At 47.9% G+C, this 19,122-nt stretch overlaps 1 protein-coding gene across 9 annotated transcripts in view; it reads right to left on the bottom strand.

The window, feature by feature from the left end:
• The window catches only part of VAV3 (vav guanine nucleotide exchange factor 3), a 266,286-nt gene that overhangs the window by 91,358 nt on the left and 155,806 nt on the right, over positions 1 to 19,122 (bottom strand). For all 9 annotated transcript variants that reach the window (XM_056523396.1, XM_056523393.1, XM_056523395.1 and 6 more), the window contains 2 exons: positions 10,317 to 10,385; positions 1,561 to 1,647 (listed from right to left, as the gene is read on the bottom strand). In XM_056523396.1, coding sequence (XP_056379371.1) covers positions 1,561 to 1,647; positions 10,317 to 10,385 — 156 coding nt within the window. The remainder of the gene's footprint in view (positions 1 to 1,560; positions 1,648 to 10,316; positions 10,386 to 19,122) is intronic.

Genomic DNA, 19,122 nt, shown 5'->3' with positions numbered 1-19,122 from the left:
TTTGATCTGTTCAAGCACTTTATTACATGCTCATTTATGTTTCCAATATGCATTGTATAATATGTTACTTATGTGTGTTGTATCTTTAAAGGGGTACTCCGCCCCTGGCATCTTATCCCCTATCCAAAGGATAAGGGATAAGATGTTAGATCACCACGGTCCCTCTGCTGGGGACCACGAGGATCTCTGCTGCGGCACCCCGCCATCATTACTGCACAGAGTGAGTTCGCTCTGTGCGTAATGACTGGCGATACAGGGGCCGGAGCAGTGTGATGTCATGGCTCCGCCCCTCATGACATCACGGCCCGTCCCCTTAATGCAAGTCTATGGCAGGGGGCATGACGACCGCCACGCCCCCTTCCCATAGACTTGTATTGACGGGGGCGAGCCGTGACGTCACGAGGGGCGGAGCCGTGACGTAACGATGCTCCGGCCCCTGTATTGCCCGTCATTACGTGCAGAGCGATCTCGCTCTGCGCAGTAATGATAGCGGGGTGCTGCAGCAGCGATCCCCGGGGTCCCCAGCAGCGGGACCCCGGCGATCTGACATCTTATCCCCTATCCTTTGGATAGAGGATAAGATGTCTAGGGACGGAGTACCCCTTTAAGAATGAGGAGCAGTGTAAACCAGGTGACCCTGCCTGCCCAATGGGAACCCCTAAATTCTGTAGTATATAGTATAATGGGGGAGAAGTTGCCCCAGTTCAGAGTTCAGTTGAGAGCTGAGCAACAGTGTGGTAAAGAGGTGAAGCGGTGTGTGGAGAAACTCTAAGGGAAGCCAAAGAACAAATCTCTTCTCAATCCTACCCAGCCATCCTGCAAGTGATCCCCCGTACAGTGGAAAGTCAAGCCCTGGAGGAGAAAGCAATTGGACCTTATCAGAACCCCAGCCGGCCTGGAGAATCTTCAGTCTTTAAGCTCAAGTCAGTATTAATCAAGTGGGTGAAAAGCACCATAAGTCCCAGCAAGGCATCAGGGCTCCCAAAGGGTTACACTGCATCCTCTTCACTCTGCACCATACTGTTGGTGTAATACCATCTGCACCCTGCTCAGTAAAGGCAGCTATCCATAACCTGATATTGGTGTGTTTCTTTACTCCCCATGTCTGGCCCAGGAGAAGCTGTCTCCACCTCGGACCGGGTATAGGCTAACAGTGCCATGGCATCACGAAGTGATAAGAAATTCCTTGCACCCCTGTGTCACCACACATATATGTAAAGGAAGCCTAAGAGGTGAGAGGACTGAGAACATCTTAATAACACCGAGACTGCTGATTGACTGCGGCGGTCATGTGACGACCACTCCAAAGGGAAGAGCAGGGTGCCGATAGGAGGCTGAACAGGGTGATCAGCGCAGGATAGGAGAGGTGAGAAACTGCTGGATTATTATTTTAAAGCATTTATGGCTCTTTAAAAAAAAAAAAAAAAAAAAAAAAAAGACTGTAAAACATGGAAACCTCTTCAACTAAATAAAAGTAAAGGTCAGGGGGGCCCATCTGTATACTACAGTGTAAAATGGTCCGTTCCCAGCATGGCTGTATCTCCTTACGATAATACTCACCAGGTTCTCAATACAATGCTGATATTGCTTGATCTCCCGAATTGTCTCCGTGTCTCTTTTCACCTCATTCACATATTGAGCTAAATCCTGTAAATAAAGAGACACAATCTCAGTGTAAAGTAATCTGGTGATATGTAAGCGCTGAAGCTCCGGTATCATGTATTCTGTATTTCATACAACACTATACATATGACTGTATTTATAGCACAGTACATAGAACCCTATGTATTAAGTTTACTCTGTGTAAATAGTTTTGTTTCTACCTTCGTAAATTAGAACAAGGTTTGCGGTTAGGTTCGCCATGTACATAAGATATCTGTCATGTATGTGTTCTCAATAGGGACAGGGAAATAAGCTGCCGCCATAAACCTCTTGTGGTGGTAGCTTTTCCCTCCTATTTTAGCCACCTAGATGCCATTGTAGCTATTGACTGCAGTATCTAGGGGGTTAAACAGTCAGGATGGGGATGATCTCTGATCCTTGCTGCTAAAGGATGTCAACTGTATATGAATATGTACATTAAATGTCAGGAATTGGCTAAGGTGGCGGACTATTTTAAGCTTCAGCTGGACGCTGTATTTTTTATTTATCAGTCAACATAACAGTACGAGGACATGATTTAAAGGGGTATTCTGGCTTTATACATCTTATTTCCTATCCAAAGGATGAACGCAGGGTTCTCGCTGCTGGGGACCCCCGTGACCTCGGTGCAGCCCCCGGCATTCTGTGCCGGGCGCTGCCTCCAAGACAGAGATCTGACGTCATGACCACGCCCCCTCCATTCATGTCTATGACATGAATAGAGGGGGCGTGGCGTGACATCACTAGGGTGCGTGGCCGTGACGTCACGTCCCCATCTCGGAGGCAGCGCACGGCACAGATTGCCGGGGGCTGCACTGAGATCGCGGGGATCCCCAGTGGCGGGACCCCTGCAATCATACATCTTATCCCTATCCTTTGGATATGGTGGATATGATGAATAAAGCTGGAATACCCCTTTAATGGCACCCCTCTGGGGTACATATAATTAAAAAAAAAAAAACGTAAAATAATATAGAACACTTTTCAGGGAATAATGGATATAAACAGAATTCCACAATTTCTATCTATTTATTTATTTTAACTTTCATCATGTTGGTCAGTACAGTGATACCAAATTTTTGCTATGTGAGCTATATTTTCTCTTTTCACTTACACAGCCTATATGTTTCTCCCCTGCACACTTCCGTCTCTCTTCTCTGTCTCTCTTCTGCTGATGTGAGCTGTCCTACAAGATTTCTCTCCTCTATATCCACAATCTGAGCTGGTGTGTAACCTCCCCCGCTGCTATCATACCACCAATGTAAGCGGCTGGGTAGTGGATCCACTGGCCTGTGTGGACAATGGCTGAACCGTACAAGGGAGCAGAGTCTAAGGTGCTGCTGGTTTTAACCAGAGCCCGCCACAAAGCGGGATGGACTTGCTGTGGCAGGCGGCACCCAGGTCGCTACCCCTGGCATGATCCGTCCACAGATGGTGAGACGTAGTCATGACAGGCACAGGTCAGAAGGGCAGGCGGCAAAGGAGCAAGGTCAGGTCACGATCAGGAGGCAGGCGGCAAGGGAACAAGGTCAGGTCACGAGCAGGAGGTCAGGAACACAAAATAGGCAATCACAGTAGAAACGCTTTCTCTTGGCACAAGGCATGAAGTTCTGGCACCATAACAGGGAGGTGCGGGACTTAAATAAGGTCCGCCCTGCAGCAGACCAATTAATGGCGCACTGGCCCTTTAAAGCTAGCAGTGCCGGCGCACGTGCTCTATGGAAAGGGGGCGCACGCCGGCGGTGCGCAGACAGAGAGAGGCTGGGAGCACTGCAGGGTAAGGAGATGCCCGGGACTTGTGTGTGGGCGCGTCCCACACAGCGAGTCCCGGGGCCGCCACAAGCATAGGAAGGGGGTGCACTCACGGCCGGGCTGAACGACTGGAGTGTTGCACATAGCAACGCCCGGGACTCGCATGTGGGCACGTCCCGCATCGCAAGTCCCGGAGCCACTGGTACCGGCAGGGAGGGAGTGCTCACGGCCAGAATGAATGGCCAGAGCGCTGCCCATAACAACCAAGAGAGTAAAAACTCTGTGTGACTGAATGTTTTTCTGAATAGTAGCTAAATGATAGGAAATTTATAGTAAAGACCATTTACTTGTTTTAGGAAACAAATAATAATAATAAAATAGGTGCAAATTCTGGACAGCATGTAGGCTCCTGGGATAACCAGAATGTTCTTCTAGATTAAATTAAGTTTAACACAGTTAGAGGGAAAGTATGCTATACCTAGTAGTGTACATAGAAGAGAGGGGGCCCAAAAGCAAATATCAAAATGGACCTTCTAATATGATGTCTGATTTTGCCCCCCAGGACAGAAGGGTCTGGTGTTCATTTCTCCATTTGCTTTCCATGACCCATTGGTCTATATGCCCTCCAGTAATTTGCTGACAATGCAGTTTCCTGGAGAGAGGAGATCTGTATAGTGTCTTACCATGAGAAAAAGGAAAGGGACCAACCAGGGTAAGGCCCCAGCTTTCCAAGGGCCTGATAGCAGCATCTGGTCTGCCAAAAAAGTATGTACACCCTTGACGGTACATCACACTGTACATCACATCTAAGAATGTAATGACTATAACAGTGGTCTCAAAACCGCAAAACCACAATTCCCAGCATGCCCTGGGAATGTTTATTAATTACCTTGTAATGTTTCCAGGGATTATAGCTGTATTGTATCATATGCACAACGTTGGATTTTTCGATGCATCAATCCTGTAGCACAGGATTTTTCGAGCTGGGTGCCGCAACACGTAAATGTGTCGGCAGCAGTTACGATGTGTGTTGTGGGACAGTCCTGTCCTGCAGCAGCAGCGGCCACTGGTCACTGTTATTAAGTGGACATGGCCCTGCTGATGATCTTGAAAGGCTCCACCTGGGCCCACCGGAGCACACTGAGAGACACAGGCCAGGTGAGAATTCAATGGCACAGTGGGGGATCAAGGGGGAAGGGGGTTATGATGTGGCACAGGGGAGGGTCGGAGGGGGAATGAAGTGGCACAAGGGGGGGGAAAGGTGAGAAATGAAATGGCATAGGAGGTGATAAGGGGGAATGAAATGGCACAGGAGGGATAAAGGGGGGGAATAAATGGCACACGGTATGATGAAGGGGGGAATTAAATGGCTCAGGGGGGGATAAGGGGGGGGGGATAAATGGCATAGAGTATGATGAAGGGGGAATTAAATGGCCCAGAGGGGATAAGGGGCGGGGGGAATAAATGGCACACGGTATGATGAAGGGGGAATTAAATTGTTCAGGGGGGATAAGGGGGGGGGGGGGAATGGCACAGAGTATGATGAAGGGGGAATTAAATGGCCCAGGGGGGATAAGGGGGGGAGGGATAAATGGCATAGAGTATGATGAAGGGGGGAATTAAATGGCTTAGGGGGTAGCAGCCACATTTGTTATGCTGATACTGGATACTGATATCACATTGTGCGTCGAAGGGGGGAATTAAATGGCACAGGGGGGATAAGGGGCGGGGGGAATAAATGTCACACGGTATGATGAAGGGGGAAATAAATGGCACAGGGGGGATAAGGGGCAGGGGGAATAAATGGCACACGGTATGATGAAGGGGGAATTAAATGGTTCAGTGGGGATAAGGGGGGGGGGGGGAATGGCACAGAGTATGATGAAGGGGGCATTAAATGGCCCAGGGGGGATAAGGGGCAGGGGGAATAAATGGCACACGGTATGATGAAGGGGGAATTAAATGGCCCAGGGGCGATAAGGGGGGGAGGGATAAATGGCATAGAGTATAATGAAGGGGGGAATTAAATGGCTCCGGGGGTAGCAGCCACATTTGTTAGGCTGTTACTGGATACTGGTATCACATTGTGTGTCAGAGGGGGGAATTAAATGGCACAGGGGGGATAAGGGGCGGGGGGGAATAAATGGCACATGGTTGTTACGCCTAGCGCTCCGGGTCCCCGCTCCTCCCCGGAGCGCTCACGGCGTCTTTCTCCCTGCAGCGCCCCGGTCAGTCCCGCTGACCGGGAGCGCTGCACTGTCTTGGCCGTTGGGGATGCGATTCGCAAAGCGGGACGCGCCCGCTCGCGAATCGCATCCCAGGTTACTTACCCGTCCCGGTCCCCTGCTGTCATGTGCTGGCGCGCGCGGCTCCGCTCTCTAGGGCGCGCGCGCACCAGCTCTCTGAGACTTAAAGGGCCAGTGCACCAATGATTGGTGCCTGGCCCAATTAGCTTAATTGGCTTCCACCTGCTCCCTGGCTATATCTGATCTCCTCCCATGCACTCCCTTGCCGGATCTTGTTGCCTTGTGCCAGTGAAAGCGTTTAGTGAGTCCAAAGCCTGTGTACCTGAACTTCTGCTACCCATCCTGACTACGAACCTTGCCGCCTGCCCCCGACCTTCTGCTACGTCTGACCTTGCCTCTGCCTAGTCCTTCTGTCCCACGCCTTCTCAGCAGTCAGCGAGGTAGAGCCGTTGCTAGTGGATACGACCTGGTTGCTACTGCCGCAGCAAGACCATCCCGCTTTGCGGCGGGCTCTGGTGAAAACCAGTAGCCTCTTAGAACCGGTCCACTAGCACGGTCCACGCCAATCCCTCGCTGACACAGAGGATCCACTACCTGGAAGCCGAATCGTGACAGTAGATCCGGCCATGGATCCCGCTGAGGTGCCGCTGCCAAGTCTCGCTGATCTTCCCACGGTGGTCGCTCAGCAATCGCAGCAGATTGCCCAACAAGGACAGCAGCTGTCGCAGTTGACCGCCATGTTACAGCAACTTCTGCCTCTGCTACAGCAGCAACCATCTCCTCCGCCAGCTCCTGCACCTCCTCCGCAGCGAGTGGCCGCTCCTAACCTCCGCTTGTCCCTGCCGGACAAATTTGATGGGGACTCTAAACTCTGCCGTGGATTTTTGTCTCAGTGTTCCCTGCATATGGAGATGTTGTCGGACTTGTTTCCTTCAGAACGGTCTAAGGTGGCGTTCGTAGTGAGCCTTCTTTCAGGAAAGGCCTTGTCTTGGGCCACACCGCTCTGGGACCGCAATGATCCTGCCACAGCCACAGTCCAGGCCTTCTTCACTGAACTCCGGAGTGTCTTCGAGGAGCCAGCCCGAGCTTCTTCTGCCGAGACTGCCCTGTTGAACCTGGTCCAGGGTAATTCTTCAGTGGGCGAGTACGCCATCCAATTTCGTACTCTTGCTTCCGAGTTATCATGGAATAACGAGGCTCTCTGCGCGACCTTTAAAAAAGGCCTATCCAGTCGCATCAAGGATGTGCTGGCCGCACGAGAGATTCCTGCCAATCTGCAAGAACTCATCCATCTAGCTACCCGCATTGACATGCGTTTTTCTGAGCGACACCAAGAGCTCCGCCAGGAAAAAGACTTAGATCTCTGGGCACCTCTCCCACAGTATCCGTTGCAATCTACACCTGGGCCTCCCGCCGAGGAGGCCATGCAAGTGGATAAGTCTCGCCTGACCCAGGAAGAGAGGAATCGCCGTAGGGAAGAAAATCTCTGTCTTTACTGTGCCAGTACCGAGCATTTCTTGGTGGATTGCCCTATCCGTCCTCCACGCCTGGGAAACGCACGCACCCAGCTCACGTGGGTGTGGCGTCTCTTGGTTCCAAGTCTGCTCCTCCACGTCTCACGGTACCCGTGCGGATTTCTTCTTCAGCCAACTCCTCCCTCTCAGCCGTGGCCTGCTTGGACTCCGGTGCCTCTGGAAATTTTATTTTGGAGTCGTTTGTTAATAAATTCAGCATCCCGGTGACCCGTCTCGTCAAGCCGCTCTACATTTCCGCGGTCAACGGAGCCAGATTGGACTGCACCGTGCGTTACCGCACAGAGCCCCTCCTCATGTCTATTGGACCCCACCTTGAGAGGATTGAGTTCTTCATTCTCCCCAACTGTACCTCTGAGGTCCTCCTCGGTCTGCCTTGGCTCCGGCTTCATTCCCCCACCATTGATTGGACCACCGGGGAGATCAGGAACTGGGACTCTGCCTGCCACAGGAAGTGCCTCTCCCCCCCTCCCAGTCCCGTCAGGCAAGCCTCTGTGCCTCCCCATGGCCCCCGTCCTGGTGTCACACTGCCCCGTGCCAGGCCTCGCCCTCTGCCCTCCCTCCCCATTCCCACTCCCGCTGTACTGCCTGCCGTTGAGGAAACCCTCCATTCTTTCCCGGTGTCCTCATCCCAGGGGAGGCAGTTACCGGACAAAGAGAAGGGGAGACCTAAGGGGGGGGGTACTGTTACGCCTAGCGCTCCGGGTCCCCGCTCCTCCCCGGAGCGCTCACGGCGTCTTTCTCCCTGCAGCGCCCCGGTCAGTCCCGCTGACCGGGAGCGCTGCACTGTCTTGGCCGTTGGGGATGCGATTCGCACAGCGGGACGCGCCCGCTCGCGAATCGCATCCCAGGTCACTTACCCGTCCCGGTCCCCTGCTGTCATGTGCTGGCGCGCGCGGCTCCGCTCTCTAGGGCGCGCGCGCGCCAGCTCTCTGAGACTTAAAGGGCCAGTGCACCAATGATTGGTGCCTGGCCCAATTAGCTTAATTGGCTTCCACCTGCTCCCTGGCTATATCTGATCTCCTCCCATGCACTCCCTTGCCGGATCTTGTTGCCTTGTGCCAGTGAAAGCGTTTAGTGAGTCCAAAGCCTGTGTACCTGAACTTCTGCTACCCATCCTGACTACGAACCTTGCCGCCTGCCCCCGACCTTCTGCTACGTCTGACCTTGCCTCTGCCTAGTCCTTCTGTCCCACGCCTTCTCAGCAGTCAGCGAGGTAGAGCCGTTGCTAGTGGATACGACCTGGTTGCTACTGCCGCAGCAAGACCATCCCGCTTTGCGGCGGGCTCTGGTGAAAACCAGTAGCCTCTTAGAACCGGTCCACTAGCACGGTCCACGCCAATCCCTCGCTGACACAGAGGATCCACTACCTGGAAGCCGAATCGTGACAATGGTATGATGAAGACAAAAAAAAAAGACAGATGCAAATGTGTCCATGGCCTTTAAAGTGAATCTGTCAGGTGATTTACGCTGCCCCCAGTGTGATTGAGGGAAATAAAGCTGAGCGCTGAGGTATATGGGTTTTTATGATTTGGAGCGGGAGTAAAAAATGTGTTAAAGGAGTATTCCGGCGAACAATAACTTAGCTCCTATCTACAGGTTAGGGGATAAAAGTAGCTGATCCTGGGGGGTCCGACCGCTGGGGCCCTTGATCATTGGGACAGGACTCGGCACTCAATGTGGCTAGCGCTCCGTTTATTTCTATGGGAGCGCCGATGATGCAGAGAGCTCCCATAGAAATGAATGGAGCGCGAGCCGTCTACTGGTAGACAGCACACGCTCCACATTGAATGCCAGGTCCCGTACCGATGATCACAGGGGCCCCAGTGGTCAGCCCCCCCCCGGGATCAGCTACTTATCCCCTATCCTGTATATAGGGACTAAGTTATTTTTTGCCGGAGATCTCCTTTAAATCCTAAAAGGATTTCTAGGAAAGACAGCGAGAGTCCTGCTTGACCTACCCCCACACTGATAGCTTTCTGTCCCCTGTATGAGTGTACATACACAGAAGACGATCAGTCACTAGGAGACACATTTACTACATGTAGTGTTTTGGAACCACATATAAGTAAAGCTCCACCCATTTTTTGATCCACTGGATTCACTAAGAGGCGCTTGATTCTTAGTACATCCAGCGCAAAGCTGAAGTAGATTTCTGTGACTTTTTGGTGTCGTGAGTCGGCCCTAAAGTTGGCGACCCAGCAAGCCCCCTCCATGCGAGGCCATTTGCAACTTTTGACCATAGCACAAGTACCGTATATACTCAAATATAAGCCAAGTTTTTCAGCACGATTTTTCGTGCTGAAAACGCCCCTCTCGGCTTATACTCGAGTGAACTCTCCACCAGTCAATCCCTTCTCAGTGGTCTTCAACCTGCGGACCTCCAGATGTTGCAAAACTACAACTCCCAGCATGCCCAGACAGCCATCGGCTGTCCGGGCATGCTGGGAGTTGTAGTTTTGAAACCTCTGGAGGTCTGCAGGTTGAAGACCACTGCGGCCTTTGTCATCATCCAGACCCCCCCACTCTTTATTAGTTTTCTACTCACCTCCCCTCGGTGGGAAGGAAGGGTGAGCTGGTCCAGGCCATCTATGCTGCAGGTACCATCCGGTGGGGAGGGTTAGTTGTTCCAAGCTGTCCATTTTCACCGGGGGGCCCTCTTCTCCGCGCTCCGGGCCTGTCCCCGGACTAGTGACATTGTCTTGACGACGACGCACAGGGACGTTTATTCGCAGCCTGCGCATGAACGTCCCTATGTGTCGTTGTCAAGGCAACGTCACTAGTCCCGGGCCCGGAGCGTGGAGCCGATGGCTGTCCGGGCATGCTGGGAGTTGTAGTTTTGCAACATCTGGAGGTTCGCAGATTGAAGACCAATGATGAAGGGATTGACAGGTGGTGATGATGAAGGGGGGGATGATGACGGGGTCTGAATGATGACACGGGGGGATGATGTATTTCCCACCCTAGGCTTATAGTCGAGTCACTAACTTTTCCTGGGTTTTTGGGGTGAAATTAGGGGCCTCGGCTTATATTCGGGTCGGCTTATACCAGAGTATATACGTAAGTAAATTTCCCCCCAAAGTGCCTGTGTTAGTAAAATGTCAAATGCTAACCAACATCCAGTGGGCAGTGCTCAACCCCTCACCTTCATGGCATCCAGTGACAAACGAAGGTTGTTCTTCTCTTGTTCATCAGTAGTGTGTTTAACCAATTCCTAAAACAAAAAGAAACATTTAAATGATGGAAAGCTGGAAAACATATTGTCGTGAACTACTTATCTACTGTCTGAGGATCCTAATGCACTCCTGCCTGACATGAATCTATTAGGCCTGATACATTGTAGCAAATGTTTATTCTTTATATATGTAGGTCACATATATATCTTCTAAACTGGACAACCCCTTTAACAATGTACGGTACTTATCTCTGCTCCCCCCAGTTCTCAGGACTGTTGAGGGGTGACAAGATCAAAACTATAAAGCAGTGGTCTCCAAATTATGAACCTACATATATTGCAAAACTACAATTCCCAGCATGCCCGGACAGCCAACGGCTGTCCGGGCATGCTGGGAGTTGTAGTTCTGCAACATCTGGAGGTCCACAGTTTGGAGACCACTGCTATAAAGCATCAGTAATGGGTATGGTTACCTTTTTGCAGTGGTCAGTCATTTGTCAACTGCAATTTTATTGGTTGCAAGATCTTGCGCAAGCATTCAAATTTTTGTACAACCGCACACCAGCCTGGACCACACTTGCCTACATCTAAGCTACTTTGGTAGAAAGTATCCTTGACACTTAAATGGGCACTGTCATTGAAGCTAATTTTTCCTATTGCACTCCTTATGGTAAATAAAAAATATTTCTAATGTACTTTGTTTATAAAAAAAAAAAAGTTTGTGTTTAAAAAAAAGCTGCCACTAGATGTCCTCCTACTTGTCCAGAGCACATTTCCCCCCATCTCTTGCACCGACTTTGGACTCCTGCTGGCCTGACAGAAGTGATTGGCAGCCTTAGCCAATCATAGCTCATCTCAGGCTGAACTGCTCTGGGCTGTGTGTAGCAGAGTGAGGGAGGAAGTTCTCCCCTGTATGGCTTCAGATGATGTCACGCCTGCTGGGGAACGCCCCTTCCCAGTCTGTGAATCTGACTGAGACTGAGCAGAAAATACAGAGCAATATCAAGGTAGAGAACTAAAAAAATATATAAAAATAAAGGCAGGGGGTGGTTTATCATGATGGGGCAGTGAACTGGCAGAAACAATCAAAAGCACTTAAACGGGCACAGTCTTTTAAAAAAACACTTGACATGTTGTAGAGACATGTCAAAAGTTTTGATCAGTCGGGGTCTATGTGTTCAGACAGTGACTAATAGCTAAAGTAATGAAGAAAGCAACAAAAAACTGAACCTTGTCGCTGCTCCAATAATACCAAGCTGGATACAGAAGGATAATGAAAGTGCCTAGTAGCACTATGTTTATTGGTATAAAATCCAATGACGCGTTTCAGAGGCTCTGTCCTCCTTCCGCAGATTGGCATGTTAATAATCTGAGGAAGGAGGACAGAGCATCTGAAACGCATCATTGGATTTTATACCAATAAACATAGTGCTATTAGGCACTTTCATTATCCTTCAGAATCTGGGTTGGTACTATTGGAACTTAGAGCAGCGCCCACATTCAAGGTTCCATTTTTTGTTGCTTTCTTCATTACTCCAATTTGACTTTCGGGCTTGGCAGTTTGTTCCTATGGATTATTGGTACCCCAGTGGGGTGATATGCACAATAACATTTCTTCTTAGTCCTTGCCAGGACACTGGTGTCTTGGGTAATACACGAGGTGCTGTCCTCTTGTTTTTTCATTTCTAATAGCTAAAGTAGCTGGGAGAAGAGACGCTAAGCGAGACAAACGATGTAAGTCTCCGGGATTGTTTCGGTCAGCCACACTTTTCTCCCCTCTCATTCTGACAAATCAAAATTTTTAACATGTCTCTAGGATATGTCAAGTTTTTTTAAGCGACAGGTACACCACTATCACTTATCACTTATACACAAGATGGGTGGCAAGTATCTGATCTTTTGAAACCCAGCCATCCACTGATCCAAACAGTGTTTCGGGGGTGTTCAGGGTGTTGCTTCCTCAGACTTAGGGACATGTGACAAATAACAGGGTTCAACAGAAATATATATATATATATATATACACAAACATCTAAATCCATGTTACCCCGGGAGCGCTGCACTGACACTGCCGACGGGGATGCGATTCGCATAGCGGGATGCGCCCGCTCGCGGATCGCATCCCAATTCTATTACCTGTCCACGTCCCCGGCTGTCACGTCCTGGGGCGCGCGCACGCCAGCTCTCTAAGATTTAAAGGGCCAGTGCACCACTAATTGGTGCCTGGCCCAATCAGTCTATTAGCTCCCACCTGCTCCACGCCTTCATAACCTCACTTCCTCTTCCCAACATTGCCGGATCTTGTTGCCCTTGTGCCTAGTGAAAGCGTTTCCTGTGATTGCCATACCAGTGTTTCCAGACCTTCTGCTATTACCATTGACTACAAACCTTGCCGCCTGCCCTGACCTTCTGCTACGTCTGAACTCGCCTCTGTCTAGTCCTTCTGTCCCACGCCTTCTCAGCAGTCAGCGAGGTTGAGCCGTTACCGGTTGATACGACCTGGTTGCTACCGCCGCAGCAAGACCATCCCGCTTTGCGGCGGGCTCTGGTGAATACCAGTAGCAGCTTAGAACCGGTCCACCGGTACGGTCCACGCCAATCTCTTGCTGACACAGAGGATCCACATCCAGCCTGCCGAATCCTAACAATCCACTTGCCTTCTAATAGGTAGGTGGGCAATGGTGTGTCTCAGCTTACAGTTACAATAATCCCAGTAAGAGGACAAGCAGGACCATGCTGCCTAAGGCTCTGGTTGCTGCCACAGGGTTTCCTAGGCAAGAGAACATTCTACATATTATGACATGGAGATCGTGCAACATAATTGGTACATTTTCTGTTCCTATACAGGAAACCCTGTGGCAGTAAACAGATGTATAGTGCTTACTTTTTTTTTGCAGGGCCCAGGGAATCTAGTAGCAGTAAGCCAGAGAGGCCTAAAGCATTCGTGGCTTTCTGTTATTAAGTGGAGTAGGGTTTACTAGTTCCTGAGACTCTTTTTATGGTGTCCTATGCTATAAGCATTGTAGTGACATATGACACGTAGCAGGGTTAACAGAAATATATATACACACACACACACACATCTAAATCTAATTGTCCACTTTTAGGTTGGTGGGCAATGGGCATGTCTCAGCCCAGAGTTACGATAATCCCATTAAAAGAAAAAGCCTATGCTGCCTAAGGCTCAGGTTACTGGGTTTCCTAAGCAAAAGCATAATATGCTCCAAATTATGACATGGAGATCGTGCACCATAACTGGTAAATTTTCTGTTCCTACACAGGAAACCTTGTCAGTGAACAGATATGTATAATGCTTACTATTGTGTGTAGGGCCCTGGGAATCAAGTAGCAGTAAGCCAGAGAGCCAAAAAGCATTTTTGGCTTACTGCTATCAAATGGAGAAGGGTTTACTAGTCCCTGATACCTTTTTTATGGTGCTCTATGCTATTAGCATTAGGGCCGCCATCAGGGTGGGTACAGCCAGTACTCCAGTACAGTTAATATAATATTTCCTCCTTGTATACTGGTATTATTAGTAATGTTGGTCTCAGTTTACAGGATTTGATCAGTAACAGTATGATGGTAATATGTATGGTGATAATATTCCTCCTTGTATACTGGCATTATTAGTAATGTTGGTCTCAGTTTACAGGATTTGATCAGTAACAGTATGATGGTAATATGTATGGTGATAATATTCCTCCTTGGATACTGGAATTATTAGTAATGTTGGTCTCAGTTTACAGGATTTGATCAGTAACAGTATGATAGTAATATGTATGGTGATACCGTAATATTCCTCCATGTATACTGGTATTATTGGTAATATTGGTCTCATTATACAGGATTTGGTTAGTAACAGTATGATGGAAATATGTATGTTGATAATATTCCTCTTAGTATACTGGTATTATTGGTAATATTGGTCCAAGTATATAGGATTTGGTCAGTAACAGTACGGGGGTAATATGTATAGTGATAATATTCCTTCTTGTATACTAGCATTATTGGTAATATTGGTCTCAGTATACAGTATTTGGTCAGTAATCGTATGATGGTAATAGATATGGTGGTAATTTTTCCTCCTTCCTTCCTCATTAAACTAGGGGGGTATAAAGCATAGGGCACCATGGGAAGTACACAAGGAAGCGCTCAGCCTTCTTCTGCATTACTGAAGCGAGCAAGTGGCAACACACCATGCTCAACCAATTCAATTACAGGTGATTGGTGGAGTTCCCGGTGATTGTACCATTCACCAATCACATAATAATTTCCTACTTTACGGACATGTTATACGTTACAGTATAATCTTGGGATAACCGCTTTAGAAGAACAAAAGAGAGGGAATTCTAGAAATATTTATGGTTCAATAGTTGCAATAAAGCACATGAATACAGAGCAATAAATAGAGTTATAAGGCAAATGCATAAGGAACAATGTTTGGTCATGAATACATGAATACGGCGTCAGCCTCTCCGGCTACTCTGCAAATATTGAAACTGATATAATTTGAGAATGCAAAAAGAAGGAATAAATACCAAGATCTCCTCGGAGTGCAGTTTGTTCTGTGGGCTGAAGCAGCCCTTGTTTGTCATAGTGACAGTTCTCCAGCATCAGCAGCGGGTCAGAGACAAGGCAAGACTTATAGATCTCTCCTGCTTCTAATCAGCCTCTGAACAGCGTTCAGACGCCGCTGCACTATATCTTCCTGCCCTAATTAAATGCTCACCTGAAGGCTGCCCGCTCCTCACCGGCTGCCCGCTCCACGCCGGCATGCTGCCCGCTGAAACATAAGACTTAATCTGAGCCCGGCTCCAGCTTCATCATCGTCTGCCATAAATCCAAAGTAATGATAACAAAGCTAAAACACTGTGCATCCCTCCCAGAGACATCCATAAAATAGGAGACGGGTGCAACTGATGCAGACTATTCTTTTTAAAGGGGTACTACGCCCCAGACATCTTATCCCCTATCCAAAGGATAAGGCATAAGATGTCTGATTGCAGGGATCCCGCAGCCGGGATGCCGCGCCCCCTCCCATTCCGTGGTGTGATGTCATGAGAGGGGTGGCTGTGACGTCACGACCCCCGCGAACAAAATGTTCTGAACGCTGGGGCAACAGAGTACCCCTTTAAAGGGGTACTCTGCTGCTCAGTATTTGGAAAAAACTGTTACGAACGCTGGAGCCGGCGCCAGGAGCTCGTGACATCATAGCCCCGCCCCCTCATGACGTCCCACCCTGCCCCCTCAATGCAAGTCTATGGGAGGGGGCGTGACTGCCGTCACGCCCCCTCCCATAGACTTGCATTGAGGGGCTGGGGTGTGACGTCACGAGGGGGAAGGGCTATGATGTCTGTCACGAGCTCGCTGGGCCGGCTCCAGCATTCGGAACAGTTTGTTCCAAAAGCTGAGCAGCGGAGTACCCCTTTAACGTGAAGCTGCCAGTTAGTTCAGCTTCATAAGCATATATTAGCCCAGTATAAGTTATGGCCGCAGCAGTCCTATATGTTTGTCAGCTATATCTAAACCAGCAAGAATGTCACCAATGACTGGAACAGTGGTGAGCCCATACCAGTGCCATCCATGTTTATGGTGATGTCCATGTGCTTCTATCTAAAAAAAAACGGCCACGTACATAGATGTAATTGTGCGTAGATGAACATGCAGACATGAGAGATCACAGTCAGCAAGGACAATTTTTAGCCATTACTGATTCCACCATCACTAATGCTTTAATGACAGCAATACGGGGCGTAACGCATTCCCTGAACATTTTTAAGATTAGGAGGTTAAATGATCTTCTATTTGGAACACCCAATATGTATAAGTAATACTGTGCCCCATCTGGCATTATAGGAATCACAGGAATCATACACAGTACAGGGATGATACACAGTGATGTCACAGTACAGGGATAACACACAGTGATGTCACAGTACAGGGATAATACAAAGTGATGTCACAGTACAGGGATAATACACACAGTGATGTCACAGTACAGGGATAATACACACAGTGATGTCACAGTACAGGAATAATACACAGTGATGTCACAGTACAGGAATAATACACAGTGATGTCACATTTCAAGGGATAATACACACAGTGATAAGATACACAGTGATGTCACAGTACAGGGATAATACACACAGTGATAATATACACAGTTATGTCACAATACAGGGATAATACACACAGTGATGTCACAGTACAGGGATAATACACACAGTGATGTCACAGTACAGGGATAATACACACAGTGATGTCACAGTACAGGGATAATACACACAGTGATGTCACAGTACAGGGATAATACACACAGTGATGTCACAGTACAGGGATAATACACACAGTGATGTCACAGTACAGGGATAATACACAGTGATGTCACAGTACAGGGATAATACACACAGTGATGTCACAGTACAGGGATAATACACAGTGATGTCACAGTACAGGGATAATACACACAGTGATGTCACAGTACAGGGATAATATACACAGTGATGTCACAGTACAGGGATAATACACACAGTGATGTCACAGTACAGGGATAATACACACAGTGATGTCACAGTACAGGGATAATAAACACAGTGATGTCACAGTACAGGGATAATACACACAGTGATGTCACAGTACAGGGATAATACACAGTGATGTCACAGTACAGGGATAATATACAGTGATGTCACAGTACAGGGATAATACACACAGGGATGTCACAGTACAGGGATAATACACACAGTAATGTCACAGTACAGGGATAATACACAGTGATGTCACAGTACAGGGATAATACACACAGTGATGTCACAGTACAGGGATAATACACACAGTGATGTCACAGTACAGGGATAATACACAGTGATGTCACAGTACAGGGATAATACACAGTGATGTCACAGTACAGGGATAATACACACAGTGATGTCACAGTACAGGGATAATACACAGTGATGTCACAGTACAGGGATAATACACACAGTGATGTCACAGTACAGGGATAAAATACACAGTGATGTCACAGTACAGGGATAATATACACAGTGATGTCACAGTACAGGGATAATACACGGTGATGTCACAGTAAATGGATAATACACACAGTGATGTCACAGTGCAGGGATAATATACACAGTGATGTCACAGTACAGGGATAATACACACAGTGATGTCACAGTACAGGGATAATATACACAGTGATGTCACAGTACAGGGATAATACAGCCAGTAATGTCACAGGGCAGGGATAATACACAATGATGTCACAGTACACGGATAATGCACACAGTGATGTCATAGTACAGGAATAATACACAGTAATGTCACAGTACAGGGATAATACACAGTGATGTCACAGTGCAGGGATAATACAAACAGTGATGTCACAGTACAGGGATAATACACACAGTGATGTCACAGTACAGGGATAATACACACAGTGATGTCACAGTACAGGGAAAACAGACAGTGATGTCACAGTACAGGGATAATACACAGTGATGTCACAGTACAGGGATAATATACACAGTGATGTCACAGTACAAGGATAATACATACAGTGATGTCACAGTACAGGGATAATATACACAGTGATGTTACAGTACAGGGATAATACACACAGTGATGTCACAGTACAAGATAATATACACAGTGATGTCACAGTACAGGAATAATATACACAGTGATGTCACAGTACAGGGAAAACCGACAGTCATGTCACAGTACAGGGATAATACACAGTGATGTCACAGTACAGGGATAATACACACAGCGATGTGACAGTACAGGGATAATATACACAGTGATGTCACAATACAGGATAATACACAGTGATGTCACAGTACAGGGATAATATACACAGTGATGTCACAGTACAGGGATAATATACACAGTGATGTCACAGTACAGGGATAATACACAGTGATGTCACAGTACAGGGATAATATACACAGTGATGTCACAGTACAGGGATAATATACACAGTGATGTCACAGTACAGGGATAATATACACAGTGATGTCACAGTACAGGGATAATATACACAGTGATGTCACAGTACAGGGATAATATACACAGTGATGTCACAATACAGGGATAACACACAGTGATGTCACAGTACAGGGATAATACACAGTGATGTCACAGTACATGGATAATACACACAGTGATGTTACAGTACATGGATAATACACACAGTGATGTCACAGTACAGGGATAATACACACAGTGATGTCACAGTACAGGGATAATACACACAGTGATGTCACAGTACAGGGATAATATACAGTGATGTCACAGTACAGGGATAATATACACAGTGAGGTCACAGTACATGGATAATACACACAGTGATGTCACAGTACAGGGATAATACACACAATGATGTTACAGAACAGGGATAATATACACAGTGATGTCACAGTACAGGGATAATACACACAGTGATGTTACAGTACATGGATAATACACACAGTGATGTCACAGTACAGGGATAATACACACAGTGATGTAACAGTACAGGGATAATACACACAGTGATGTCACAGTACAGGGATAATACACACAGTGATGTCACAGTACAGGGATAATATACACAGTGATGTCACAGTACAGGGATAATACACACAGTGATGTCACAGTACAGGGATAATACACACAGTTATTCACAAGACATTGCGGAAGTGGATCCAGATCTGGCTTGGGAATTTCAAAACCGCCCCTGCTGCTGGACCTCTGAAACGTGGTGTGACTGCATCCTATGTGAAGAAAT

The sequence above is a fragment of the Hyla sarda genome, chromosome 6, assembly GCF_029499605.1.
Source record: "Hyla sarda isolate aHylSar1 chromosome 6, aHylSar1.hap1, whole genome shotgun sequence".
NCBI classification, from domain to species: Eukaryota; Metazoa; Chordata; class Amphibia; order Anura; family Hylidae; genus Hyla; species Hyla sarda.
The sequence above is the reverse complement of the archived record's forward strand: the minus strand, read 5'-3'. Positions and strand labels throughout refer to the sequence as shown.